The sequence below is a fragment of the Neolamprologus brichardi genome, chromosome 2 (genome assembly GCF_056152115.1).
Source record: "Neolamprologus brichardi isolate AB-2024 chromosome 2, ASM5615211v1, whole genome shotgun sequence".
NCBI lineage: Eukaryota > Metazoa > Chordata > Actinopteri > Cichliformes > Cichlidae > Neolamprologus > Neolamprologus brichardi.
Window position 1 is genome coordinate 6,906,634 of NC_142105.1, and position 15,092 is coordinate 6,921,725.

At 41.0% G+C, this 15,092-nt stretch overlaps 1 protein-coding gene across 1 annotated transcript in view; it reads left to right on the forward strand.

Moving 5' to 3' along the window:
• afg2a (AAA ATPase AFG2A) overlaps positions 1 to 15,092 on the forward strand; it is a 112,634-nt gene that overhangs the window by 38,544 nt on the left and 58,998 nt on the right. The window contains exon 15 of the mRNA XM_087846804.1: positions 778 to 904. Within this exon, the coding sequence (XP_087702930.1) occupies positions 778 to 904 (127 nt within the window). The remainder of the gene's footprint in view (positions 1 to 777; positions 905 to 15,092) is intronic.

Here is a 15,092-nt window from a genome sequence, read left to right on the forward strand (position 1 = left end):
CTCATTTTCAGTAGAACATCTCAATACTTTGGTTTACTTTTGAATTACATGAAATATTTGCATAGATCGTGTCTTCATCACATTGACTTCAGGTGAGGCACGATATTCACAAGTCCAAACAAAGGGACGTATTTAACAACCAAAGAAGAGCTGCTTTATTATAGAGGGATTGCCTGTTTTCTGCTGCCTTGTTTTGAGTTCAGTTTAATACGTCATTGGCAAGAGAGCTCGCTTTTGCTGCCAGTTTTTTTGAAAGAAGTATTGTGCTAATGAAAGTGTCTGCTCGCCGAATGTCAAATGTTCCCTTCAAGTACTCAAGAACTGGCAAATTTTCCTGATTATGTAGAATTGTAAATATTGTGATGGATGATAAAGTTTTTCAGCATGTGTTGTACTGCACTCCTGAGAGAAAAAGGATGAATTCGTCTACATATCTCGATCATTTATCTTCCCATTCATCCATCACGCATGTAACTTCATTATCCCTTATCCTTTACTCTCATTGCTCCGAGTATTTCTTTTCTGTGCATTTCCTCCTTTCCACGTTTATACCTTTACAGGTCATGGTGTTCTTCCTCCCTTCCCATCCATCATTTAGCTGTACTTCACTTAACACTCAGTAATTCAATAATTAAGTTTTTCACCCGATTCGAGGTAATTTATATACGTCCTTTCCTGTCTCCGTTATCCATTTAATCATCCAGCCACACATCGCTTTCTTCTCTCTTTTCCATCTTCTTTCGCTCATCTATCTTCTGTGCTTCTCCATGCTTTCAGCTCCTCTGGTTCCAGTGGTGTAGGGGACCGGGTCCTGGCTCAGCTCCTGACAGAGATGGACGGCATCGAGCAGCTCAGAGACGTCACCGTTCTGGCTGCCACCAACCGGCCTGACATGATCGATAAGGTAAACAGACGCCGGCTCTCTGTCTTCATCTCTCCATCCTCCTCTTTGGTCCATGATTGATAAGCTCGAGGAGATGTTTAGTTTGTCTCCCTTGTCTACTCCTCTCCCTCCCTTACTTTGTTGTACGTGATTGATAAGGTTAAAGGCCGCTTGCTCCGATCCGTCTTCTGTGACTTGCTCTTTGGATGCTGATGCCATTAGTGCGTCGTGGTGCACTTTATATGGTTTCAGTTGCGTTCATAATAAATTGTTTTAAGTAACTCAATCTACCTTCATGCTTCTACCCTTTTAGTTTACTTTGGTGGAATAACTGCTGCCAAAGCATTTTTTTTGTCCTCTTTCTGACCCAAACCAATTCACATATCTGATTAGAAATTAGGCTGTAATATGATGAGGTCATCAAATATAATAAATTCTTCGTTTCATTTTAGCCTCCGGGGATTGGGAGCATTAGTGATTGGGAGCTCAAGCCAAGCCGCTAAACATCTACAACCATTTTACCTTCACGTTTAATTTGCTTTATTTAAAACTCAGTAAAGGTCAAACATTTGTCTCATTGTCATTTCTACTTCCTCTCCTTGACAATTTGAAGATCATACTCCCGTCTTTTCTCCTTTAGCGTTCCTCCGCTTTTATCTCCTCCTTTCTCTTTTCTCCACAAAACCTTTGTTTGGTATCCACCCATCTCTGTTTTAATGAAATTTTCTGAGTGCTGATCAAAGACTGAGCCTGTGCCTTATTAAGAAGGACACAGGAAAGGAGAATGTCACCGTGCTCTGTAAGCTTCAGCACAGGCAGCCCTTTCTCAGTTTTTCTTCTGCTTTTTTTGCAGTAGGGTGTCCTCCGATATTGAGTTTAAAAAATACTTTGATGTTACCCATTTTAAAAGAAGGTATCATGTCCTAATTTAACATGGCAAGCATTAAAATATTACTGAAAGTAGGGATGCACCGATACCGATACTGGTATCGGGTATCGGGGCCGATACTGTAAAATGTGTGTTTACTCATACTCGTAAAAGTTAACCGATACCATGAACCGATACTAACTTATTTCATTAGTCAGAGGGTGGCTGGTCATTTCTGTTGTAGTTTTTTAGATTGGTCACTAGGGGGACATCCCGTGCTAAACAGGCACAGGGTTAGACGAGTGAGACTGGCGGCTCCAGATAAAAAAGAGAAACTGGAGGCTGCTGTAGCTAGGCTAAACAAAATGTCAGCAGTGTGGACCAGAACAGCCAACTTTAACTCAGGTTTTGGAAAAGCGATGAAAAATGTCAAGAGAAAATCCACGGGCAGTGTGTGTGTGTGTGTGGTAGAAGTATCGGTTTTTGTACTCAGTATCGGCAAGTACTCAGATCCAAGTATCGGTATCGTATCGGTTTGAAAAAATTGGTATCGTTGCATCCCTAACTGAAAGTAAACAGGAAGAAAATTACATAAAGCTGTTGTTCTTCCAACCAGCAACAGATCAACAGATCAATACACTTTTTTATATATTGATTAGTTGTTATAAACTGGTAAGCACTTTTTGATAACATGCTGCTCAAACAGCCCACTTGTGGAAAATTGATCCATCACTGTGGTAAAACAGTAAATTTCAGCAACAACTGATTGCAGTCTCAATTCAGACGCTTTTTAGTGGTATCACTGCTAAAGAAACAGACTAAGCATAGAACTGTGAGAGTGTGTATGTGTGTGTCTAAAAGAAAGAGATTTAAAAAAAAAAATTGGGGGGGGGGGGATCAAGCCCCTGGATGCACAGATGGGAAACCCCAGGCGTCCTTGTACAAGCTGGCCTCCCTCTCAGGAAGTGGTCCCCCGTGCAGCTGAGAAATCAGATTACCTCCTGCTGGCAGTATCCCCCGACACAGTGTGTGTGCGTGCTTGCATGTGTAACGTGTGTGTTTTCATAGGTTCAAGTCATCTGAATGGGGAACGGAAGCTGCCAAATGGACAGACAGGCACCCCACATTCACCCCTTACTATTTTAACACCCTGCCCTTCTTTACAGCTCATTCGCCACCACCGGCGCTGTCTGTCACTTCAAGCCGGAGATGGGCAGACATTTCCATGCCAATGGCAGGATATGATAGGACAAATGAAGATTAATGGGACGCCTCAGTGTCAATGAAGTTATTGTGGGCTGTTAGAGGTGCAGCGGAGGCCTCCCGGGGGCCTCAGCTGTTTGACGGACAGATTGAGTGGGATGGCGAGATAAAGAGAGTGGGGAAAGTGGCGTTTATTTTAGCTTGAAAGGAGCAGGGCTGTTGTCCATCTCTCAACAGCTCCTACACAGCATTTTAGGTTTTAGTTTTTTTTATCCGGTTGTTTTAGTGCTCTCCATTTAATGTCTGTGTCAATATTGTTTTTCATTTAGTCAGTTAAAGACCTGCAACACATCTTTGGTAAGTGTATATTGAGGAGGCAGTTTAGCAACAATATAATCATTTAAATATAGATTCCCACATGGTTCTTATCAGCTCTTTTGGAAAAAATGAAATTGGCATCTCTTTCCTTAAAAATGCTCTTAGAGTGATGCTCTGAGATGCACAAATGGATGGATTTACTTTGCTAAGGAGTAAAATAAATCCCGATTTTCTTTGCTTTTTCCTTACTTGGGAGTGATGTCCCTCCCAGCTCCGAGGCAAATGGGACGCAGGATTCTAGCATATCATGTCATGATGGCATAATCAAAACATGTTGTCACCTGATTGTAATGATCCATGATTTATGATTTCACTTAAATTTAGAGATGGACCGATCCGATATTACGTATCGGTATCGGTCCGATACTGACCTAAATTACTGGATCGGATATCGGAGAGAAATAAAAAATGTAATCCGATCCATTAAATATCAAAAAAGCACCTCAAAAAAATTGCGACACTGCGTAACTCGGCTCATAACCGTAGCAGTCAGAGCAGTGTGGTCACGTGATAGAGCGGCTGTGTGTATTTGTAGCCTGCTAGCAAACATTTTATCTCCCAGGAAGTTATCTCCGATAGAAGTAAAGCAAGTGTGTAAGTTCATCTCTGAATGTTTGTAAAGCATTCCCGCGTTAAGCTTAACAACCGATATATAGAGCAACTGCCTCTTCTCTCTTCCTCCCTCTGCTACTTCAATCGTGAAACTGCTTAATGATCAGCTGATCGGCTTTTCTGTCGCGAGTCCGTCTCTCTTCTTTGTTTTTGGCCCACTTTGCACCAGAAAGAGGAAACCAGGCTGAACAACAGCAGCACTATTAAGCTTGATAAGCTGTTGTTAGAATTTATTTAATATTACTTTCTAGACCAGGATCTTTTTCTACGCAGCTGACGGCTGGTAACTGTGCAGGGGCGGATCTAGCAAAGTTTAGCCAGGGGGGCCGATAGGGCATGGACAGGGAAAAGGGGGCACAAAGACATACTTTTCTTTCTTATTCTCATTTAAAATATCTAGCTTTTAATTATTTAATAATTATCTGAATCTTACACCCAAAGTTTTAATCTGATGTAAAATGTATAGAAGTCCATTACTGTATATAGTAACTGTTAAGTCTAATATACCCTAGTAAGCTGTAGTACTTTTTCCTTTGGGAAAGTACCATCTGTGAATTCTGCAATTCTGTTGAAGAAAGATGTTGAATCTATTTAATTATTCTTGAAAAATAATTTATTTCTGTGAATTTTTTTCACCCTGCATCAAATTAAAGTTGATTACATTGATTAAGCATCATGAGGAAGAGGGTGGTTCCCTACTTTCTTTTGCTGGGAGTTTGTAACCCTATTAGTTAGGTTGCTTAATATTTCTGCTAAGTACTCTTTAAAATACCAGAATAGGAAGGATGGTGCAGGTTTAACTTTATTAGATTGATCAGTGTTGCTGATCTATGAAATATTTTGGGTGCAGTGTGTTTTTTTTACATACAGGTATAACAGAATAGCTTTAGTGTTGTTGTTTTTTAACTTGAGTATGAACTTATACAAAAAGCAGCAAGATATTAAAAAAACATTTTTGTTGATTAAAAAACACACTATATCGGATTCATATCGGTATTGGCAGATATCCAAATTTATGATATCGGTATCTGTATCGGACACAAAAAAGTGGTATCGTGCCATCTCTACTTAAATTAACCTCCTAAGACCCGAACTCTTCCACGGCATGCATTTTTTATTTCTCTTTGATATTTGAGCTGATTGGGATATTTGACCTGAAGAATGTAAAAACAAAGAATTACCAGATATTTTTTATTTTTTTACCTAATTTTTGTTTCTAAGAAAAATGAGCTCCACATTTGTTTAAATTTAGATAGAACAGAAGCAGTATAATGTCCTCGTAAGTGGGTGTTTGAGTATTTTGGTCTAAATAACCCAAAATGTGATGCCCACATATGTGGATGCCAGGTCCTAGGAGGTTAGTATAGAAATATGTTGACATTAACACGTTTAAATCAGCCTTACTTACTGCTGCTTATGAAATTACCCAACCAAAGACCAATTTATTGATTACTATATTTAGATTTAGATTTTTCCATTGTTTTCTTTCAGTAAATTGTCATGTATGTGTTGCATTTCTTCATCATAAAACAACAGATTATCTTAATATGCATACAGTTTCTTACACACTATTAGGAGTTAAACTGTAGATGCCTGCAGTTGATTTGATTCTCAAGCCTAACAGTGGATTTATGTTTCTGTGTTAAATATGTGCGATAGGTACACTGCAATCATAAACCCTTCAGAAATCTTATAGCGTAACCTGATGCTTAACTCCGTAGATATCTAACCACATGCCCCCAGGCACCCAGCATGAATAAAGTGAATGTGCATTATTACCTTGTCAAAAAAACATACAAACGGGGACAACCTGTTCTCGTCCCAAACATGCACAAAAAGGGTCTGTGTAAGAAATGTCATAAAGCAGTCATGATGACGTGTCACCAAACACCACCATCCTACCCCCGTTGCCCCCTCCAGCTTAAGAAGAAAAAAAAACTCTCCCACTTCCTCTTTTCTTTGTATTGCGCCAATCACCCAGGCCCACCTCTGACCCACTATGACTGAGCTGCGGTGATTGATTAGCACCACCAGGAATATTTATCCAGGCTGATCTAGTAGGAAGAACCCCCTGTCACTCTGTTTGTCGAGCAGCTGTCCATCTTGTTTATTGTACACACAAACACACACTCACAAACCAGAAGCCCCTTTTCTAGTCGGTAAAATGATGCTTTGATAGTTTTTTTTTTCCCCATTACAGTTTGTCTTTGCTGTGAACCCATGGGTTACTTTGTCTCAGAAAGATAGTGTTGGTCTGTTGTTTCACTGAAAAGCCCATTTGTTTGCCCTAATGTGTGCTAGGCTTTATCCATGCTATCAGGAGGCAGGGCTACTTACAGCGGAGAAGATTGCTAGCAGATGGGTCTTTGTTTGTGACCAGAAGTTACCAACTGGGCTCTTATCTGATCAAGGGGCCACAACAAAACAGAGGCAGCAGAATTAGAATTGAAAGGGCGGCATGTCTACGTTGCTGTTCAGTACTGTAGGGGAAATTACAGTGGGTGAGTTTATCCTTCAACAAGTCAACAATTTCTGCTGTTATTAGACATGAGAGTGTTTTTAATATTTATATTTTATAAGTATTGTGTTGGTGCACCCAGCAACTTACAAATTTCCACCTACACCAGTTTCCTCTTTCTATTTTACAAAAACCCAAAGATTATTTATGACTCAAAAATGATCCCCGTTGAGTCACAAGTAGAGTACACAGCGTCCCAGTGGCATCCATTTGTCATCGAGCCTTTTTGTTGTTGACATTTTCCAGCGTTTGAAACCTGTTTCCCACCAGATCACAGTGTGTTTTAGTCACTAACCGTTATGTATTCGATTTTCTGCCCTCTCATGTTTACGGACTCCTCCTTCTCAAAGTCTTCCTCTTGTGCTGTAGTGTAGCTTCTGAACAGGAGATGGGGCCAAAACTGACACGGGCCAAGACTCTTGACAATTCTTTTCAAAACTTGTCGATCCTACTTTAAAGTAAAGGAATGAAAATGTTCAAAAGTGTTAAAACGCCTTTGGTGCTTAGAGGATCGTGTAAGAAGCCTTTAATGTTATAAAATAAATTCCTTCTGTGGCTGGTAACAGTCGCATGTTTTATGTGACACAGAATACATTTTGGCACATAAAAATGAGCTTAGGGTGGAAGGAGTAGTGTACTTGTTATATTATTTAAAAGCATGTAATGATGATGCTTTGTGCACCGTTGTCTCTATAAATTAATGTAACTGTTATGCCTAGAGTTTTTTGATTTGGCCCAAAAAGTCACACCACATGATGTCTGGCACTGGAAACGTGAGGACACATGAATCTCTGTGCTCTTGTAGTACCGTAACTGACCTTATAAATGTGTAACTTTTTATTCATTCATAATTGTAGCTATCTGTGGTCCTTTCTAATCCAAGATCCACAAAGTTAAACATTTGTATTTTGTAATCAGATCAAAAGAAAAAGTATATTCTCATTTCATGTGTATATCAGTGCACCTGGCCCTAGGTTTGACCAAGTATATGGAGCATGTTGATCAAAGTCCATTCATTAAGCCGTTCTGTGGCCTACCGGGCTTTAGCAGGAGTCATACAAAGTAAACACTTGACATCACGCCAGTTCGAGCAGCCTGAACATCTGCCAGTGTTTTCCCAGCCAGTCTGGATGTTGCTAATTGTAATCACAGATGAATTCCACCAGACTGTAATTAGTGGGCCACTTGTTAAATATTCAGGCATTAGTTAAGTGTAGCTTTGATTTTTTTTTCCTCCCCTCTCTTTCTCTCTGCTGCATTCAGTGCTTCTGTGTCTGTTGTGGCTTTCCATTCATCTGTGCAGGTCATTGTGCTGGTTTCTGCTTTTGTTATCACCTGTTTAGCGAACCAAAATGGTAGAATCTCCCACCTCGTGAAATGAAAAAGCATCAAATAAGTTATCTAATAATAACTGCAATCTGCATTCGTGACAGTGGTAGATATGCCGACTGCAAATCATCGTCTCTGCGAATCTAGAAGCCGTAAATGTTTATATTTCCCCTGATCATTTTTAGACTGCCAGTTAAGTGTGAATGGCCAAATTCCATATTAATCATGGAAACCCACCTCAAGGTACATTTAGTAACTATACTGGAGCGTTTGAATGGTTGCCTTGCACATGAAAGAGTCCTGGTTTCAATTCAGGAAGGAGACACAAAACCCAGGCTCAGGGGGTCACTGCGCTCAGTGTGGTTTCCAAGCCCAGAGAAATCATCAGGAAGGCATCTGGTATAAAATTTGTGCCAAATCAAATATGCAGATCCGTCCGTTATGGCGACCTTTTGGGAAATAAGGAAGCAGTTGGAAATGTCTTCTTTTACCAGAGATTCTAAAGGTATCACAGGCTTCCTTAGGCCAATTTTGCTCTGTTGTTAGCCCGTTTTCCTTTTTTAAGGGAACTTTTTTACCTTAAAACATATCAGCAGCATCTGAAATCCAAATTGTTGTGAATTATTATATTTTTCTCACAGTCAAATAAATTATTATACTGGTTATTTTGATTTTTTCATGGCTAATCTGACTCAAAGGTGAAGTAACCTAATGAAAAGCTTTTGAAATGCGTACGTCTGAACCATGCTGTGCTTTTGCTTCTGTGTGTTGGCTCTTATGAATACCTCTTAATTCCTTCTTCCATAAAGACTGTACATTAAGGCTTTCTTCACTTAAGTATCGAAAGCCTCTCTTGAACACTCAAAACATTTCAGTCTTTGTTATGTGGCCTCACAACAGGGCATCGGAGGATCCTCAGTTTCTCTCTGTGAATACCTTTTGTTTTGCCCTTTCTTTAGTAGAAACCTCCACCTGAGCCATGCCTCCACTCAACAGGAAACTACCCTTAGCTAAAAGACCGACTATAAGCCAGGCAGTCAAAACAGGCCATATTTTATTTTGTGTTGGCCTGACGTTATCATCTCCCAAGCTTTGCTCTCCTCTCGTGACGAGCCAAGCATGATGGAATCTCTATTGGTGCTGTCTTAAAGGATTAGAGCTTATTCACTGTTTTTTCCTGACTGCACAGTTCTAAATAGAGCCCTGCTGCCACAGTTCAGTGTCCTACTGAAGCCGAGCGGAGCTGTTGATAGCTGTGCTTCAAAATGCTGTTTTCATGTAGAGATAAGGTTTTTTTTTTTTTTGTTGCATTTACCACTTATTCTATTTTTTGGTATGATTCGCTGTTTGAGAATCGCTCTTTCCTGTCCCGGTAACGTTTCCAAGATTTGGTAATGAGAATGCAGAGTGAGAGTTTTGACCTGCAGGTTAGTAAAACTGCAGTAGCAAAATAAAGTGTGTGAGTATGTCTTTGCAAACAAGAAATGAGATACCACCGAGGGATGGATGAGCTCTGGGAAGCTGCGTGTGTGTGTGTTTGTGTGTTTGGGGACTGGGGGAGCAGGATCCCCAGGCAAGTATCAAACTTCAAGGGCTGTATTAGTGTCAGCTTACACATGTGTGCATCCAAGAATATCATCACAAAAAAGCCTCCAGTCCAACCAGATATAGAAAAAATCCTGCAGGGCCACAATTTGGTTATCCAAGCCTAGACGCGAGTTTTCTGCAAAGAAAATTTATTTTCTGGTTAAAAGGCAACATATTTCTCATATTCACACACTTAAAAACTTAAAATTAAAATATTTAGTGAGACATTGCTTGTTCTTTTGTGTTATTGCTTGTATCCAACACATCTCGGTTTGTGTGTGTTTTTAAATATTCTTCCTGCAGTTGGCATGGAGCAAAAGCAAAAGAGACATGAGGATGGGAGAGGGAGGTGTGCGTGGGGTGGAAAGGAGGGAGTAAGGGAGGGGTAGGGAGGAAATGAGGGCTCTTTGTGCTCTGCTACCTGGCAGACATCTCCAGCATGTGTCGTCTTGCCTTTTGGCAAGCCGAGACCACCGGCGCCCTTGGAATGCTCTCAGTTCAGGAAATCTCGTTTATTCTCATAAACGCTACTCCTAACCCCTCTCCTGCTGTACTGCTGAAGAGCTTGCACACTTTTTTTCCTCTTTCGCAGTTTAGTATTTCTGTCTTGTGCAGTAATTCATTTGTTCGTTTTCTGTTTTTCCTGTAGAATTGACACCACGAAAGAAGGGTTTATCCGTGTTCTTCTTCACCCGTGAGCTTTATAAGCGCACGATTAAGGGCCACTTTCAAGTCCGTCAGTAACTAGCGTGTCCTTGTGTAAATGTTTGTGTTCAGGTTCTGTTATTTGTATCTGATAAACATTGCAAACATTTACGAAAACAGTGGTCGGTGTGCAAGGTTGGATCAGTCAGAGGGATGCTCTTTTTTGTTGTGGCTGATTGTCTTGCAGTGCAGCTGTGACTTGTTGTTTTGCTATCAGGCAACAGGTAAATCTTTCAGTTGAGAATTTAGCTAAGGTGCTTTGTTTTTTTTGTAATTGCATTCCTGCCAATGAGTCGGCTGTATAAGTTTTAAAAACCTCCGACGAGTGACTTTACAGCTCTGATGAGAGTGAAAGAGTCGATGTTCCCAGCAGGGTGCAGCACCCACATAAAAGGAGTAGTTTATGAAAAATGAAAATTTAAACTGGAACCATGGAATGTTGTGTTTTAACCAACAAGTGGTTCAGCTTTAATTACAAAAAAATCCTTCGATTGGATGGCTTAAAGAAAACTAAGAAAAGAAAAAACAAACAATTTTTATGCAACATTTAAAGGGGACACTCACCATGAAAGAATCTTGTTTGCAAGACTTTTTGACCAGTAAATTTGTTTTGAAGGATCTCTGCCTACATTTTTCTGTCAAGCTGGTTGGACAAGTGTCAGCTACAAGGAACAAAACAAACGAGAATCACTCATTTATTGAATCTGGCTCCATCCTAACATTAATTTATTATTTATTTGTTTGTTTATGTTTTTAAAGATATCAAACTAACATCATCTACGTGATTTCAGCAAGGATTCAAATTTACTTGAGTTTTTGTTATGCCGACTAATCCAAATGCATAGGTTCATATTACGTTAGCTTAGCTTATCTTATTGCATTTAAACTATGTTGTGTTTCAAGGCTAAATTCTGAGTGACAAATAAACGAATCTAAAATAGTCCCTTCGAATGGGGCCAGTTTCTCGGCACAGCGTGGTATGCCAACAGTGAGAGCTTTGACAAAAAAATGCAGTGTAATTCGCCATGACAGAGCAAATGCATGCTATCACACAGGGCTTGGTAGCTTACAGCGATATGAAGCGCATCCTGTGTTGCCTGTAACAAAAAACAGGACGACTGTCACTGTGAAGGCTTTAGAGAATTGTAAAATCGTACTTTCTTGGCGTCTGATAACCATAGTAGTCGTAATGTATATTCGAGGAAGCCTTACTGGATCGTTTAGCATTTTTCAAGGCTGCCTGCAACAAGGCACTCGCACCCACACACCAATAAAATATTCAGCAGGAAAACACTGAAGTTTATGGGAAGTTTTTTGGGGAAACATGAAATGGAATATGCTGACAACAGTATGATTTAATCTTATGAACACATAGATACACCACAGTCATTGTTTAGGCATTAAAATTAAATGTAAAAAGCATCTCATTTAAAAAAGTATAAAGTATATAGAGACCAATATATATGTAAGTATGTCAATAATACATAGATAGATATATAGATCCATCTGGAAAGTTAGCGAGCCTACTTGATCTTGTTCTAGCGTGTGTAAGAAACATGGAGTAAGAAGGAGTCATCATTCACCACCATCAGGATACAGTCAGACCCACATACAAAATAGGAGCTGGTAGGGGGCCAACAGGGGGTTGCAACAAATAATACCCTCTTTGTATGTTTCAAATATCCCCTGCTGAAGCCCCCTGAGCCTGGCTCTCTGCTCCGGGGATCCCAACACCACATTAAGAGACGCTTACAAGTGGATAAGGTGTAAGATTGGAGGAGGTGGGGGTTTGGTTAAGGGAGCTACCCTGGGTTTCCTGTGATAAAAAGCAGATTTGTGCTCTCTTTTCTTTTCCCTTTCACCTCAACAGGTCCAATGCCTTGTTTAGGAGAATGGCTAAACAAACGGACTATTATTTAGCGCAGTCATTTCAGAGGCACACTGGACAGGCCAACAGAGTAATGGTATCCCAATGTATATCCTCTGTCGGGTTCAGTCATCTTCATCGGGATTAGGTTACCCATTGTAGATGAAATGGAATCAGTCCCATCAGACCTTTCTGTGAGGATGACCATTTGGCTGTCAGAGCAGGAGTTGTGTTTCCTTATACTGCAGCTATAATATATTAGTATTAGTCTAGCTTGCGGTTGCTTTTTGATGGTTTACGGTCTCAACAGCTTCTCTTTTTCGTGTTGGAGATAATTAGCTAACATTAGGATTACAACATTATGTTTTGTCTGGCCCTATGGGTGCTGATTGAGCTTTCATTGGTCAGGCCGATCGTGGCTCAAAGAGTTGGCAGTTCGCCTTGTCAATCGGAAGGTTGCCGGTTCGAGCCCCGGCTTGGACAGTCTCGGTCGTTGTGTCCTTGGGCAAGACACTTCACCTACCCATCACCAGTAGGCGGTAGGTGAAGTGTCAGAGGGGCTGATGGCGCGATATGGCAGCCTCGCTTCTGTCAGTCTGCCCCAGGGCAGCTGTGGCTACAACTGTAGCTGCCTCCACCAGTGTGTGAATGTGAGAGTGAATGAATAGTGGAATTGTAAAGCGCTTTGAGGGCCCCAAAAAGCACTATATAAATGCAGTCCATTATTATTACTTTGAACACCAGTTGACTTAAACATAAGCAGTGTCGCAACACTATCCTTTTTTTGTTTTGAAAGATTTAAACCACTTATCTCTATGGCTTGTGACTTTTATCTATTGTCTTTGCATTGTGCTTTTCAATATGTAACATTAAGTGAGGAGAAGAGTGGCCTGTGTCTTTTGCAAACTGGAAATAAATCCGTTTCTAATTGTAAGTATATTTTTTTTTTCTTTTTTATAATTGCTGCAATATGTCTGGTCCATGACGTCAGGTACAGAGACACAGTAATAAAGTGAGACAAAAAATGTCTGAGGGCTTTGAGGCCTCGTGTTCCTGCTGCAAGGACTTGGCAGATGCATCGGAAAGAGGATGATGGCAGGGTGTCACCTCATTTCCTCTTTCACCAGCTCTGTTTGATGAATGACCGTGTGAAAGGCTGGCTGTATCTTAGGTTTGGGATTGCACCTTGTTGTGTGTGTGCGTATGTGAGAGAGGGAGAGAGAGGGGGGGGAGACAGAAGGTGTTTCAAAAAAGGGTAACAGTGCTTTCTTTTCCCACCTTGTCATTTCTGAAGTCAAAGTAAATTATGACTGTCAGGAAGTCCCCAGAAGCACTCTTAGGCCCAAGAAACCCTTGACTTGGGTTGAACTGGGGGTGGAGCAGGTTGAGAGAATGTCCCACCCACAAAATGCTCTCATGTATTTCTCGTGTCAAAGGGCCATGGGGAGGTCCCATTCTAAATCCTGTTGCCTGAGAAATGAAATAATTTCAGAGGTTGTCCACTGTCCCTTCAGGGCAGACCCCAGAACTAATCTCTTTCATCTCCTTTTCTTGCTGGTGGGGGGAAGATGGGTGGGTTAGGATGAGAGGGATGCAACAGTCCCTTCCACCTCCTCGTCGTCTTTCTCTTTGTTTTGGATCTTTACGTCTGTTGAACAGCCTCAGGGAGATGAGCCCTCCTTCACCATTGCCCTTCCCCTCTTTGCTGTTAAAGACCACCGATCCCTCCGCACTGCTTCCCCATCTCCCTCCCTCTGTCCTTTAAGCCTTACCCCTTGTTCTCTCCCTGCCTCCCTCCTTCCCTTCTCATCGTCTCCCTCCCTGGGCCTCTGCGCTGGACTGCCTTCCCTTTGGCTTTCCTCTCTTCCTTCCTTCCTCAGTTCCTCTGCTAATAGCTCCCTTGTTCCTGGCTAGTAAGGGCTGCCAGTTGAGCAGTCATTCGTGGAAGATTCATTCGCGGTACGGTAATTGTAAACAGACAGGAGAGAGAGAGAGAGAAGGATGTTTGACCATTAAACCTACTGGTCACAAAAAGAAAGTAGAATGGAGGAAGCTTCAACTCTTTCTTTGAATTCTTTAGCACCGTATCTTTCGTCTTTGTGTCACATATCGCTATCACCTTTATTACGTATCCAGTTGTGTACCCCCCTCCCCATTCAACTCCCTTAACCTCCTTTATTTTTTGCCCCTCATAAATTAGGCACTGCTTACATCTGTCAGTGTCTTATTTCACCACTAGATGTTGGAATTATCTTTGCCCTCAGATGTTTCACAAAGCTCTTTGCTTCTTTGCTTTCCAGAAATAGAATTATGTGTTTGTTGTACGGCTGGGCTATATCATACCGTTCACGGTAATACCGGTGTAATTTTGGGCAACGATAGGAAAATGAAATATCGTGATAGAATATGGGTAAAACGCGCATGCGCAGTGCCTATGTTTACATATGCACATGGCGGCGAAAGCAGATTGTTGAATGAAACGGATGAACCAGAATTGGTTTGTAAAAATGCTGCAACTTCAGTGGTGTGGAACTAGTTTAGCTTTCGTCCGTCAGACACACAACAAAGCACTATTTTTGGTAGAGCATGCTAGCGGGCCGTCGTTATTACCGTGTTGTTTGGAACAACACTGGCACACTTAAAATCAATCCTTTGATTTTTCTGAAAATCGACAGTGCCCCTTATAATCCCGTGTGCCTTATGTATGAATTCTGGTTGTGTTTACTGACCTCGAAACGATTTTATGTACACGGCGCTCGAAAATCTGTCAAATGTTTTAGTACGACTTTGCTAAGCTACGAAGCCGCACCGCTTGATGGATTGTCGGAGCATTACGGCTATATTGGGCAGGCGCCTCGCAGAGTGATACGTACTGTGCTTCAACATAATATTACCGTATTGTGTGTGTAGAACCTCTTTTTAAGTTTTGTGGATATTATACATGGTTATGCTGAGGATATGTCGGCCAATTTCCACTGGAAATGCCTTTTGGTTAAACTGTCAGCAAGGAATTTGCATTTGCACTGTTACATTTTTATATAACTTTAATGCACATAAAAAACAGCTGCTTGTTTAAGTAAAAATACATTGATGGGGTTTTTTGCACTAATAAAGTTGTGGAGTTGTAAAGTATTTTGTCTAG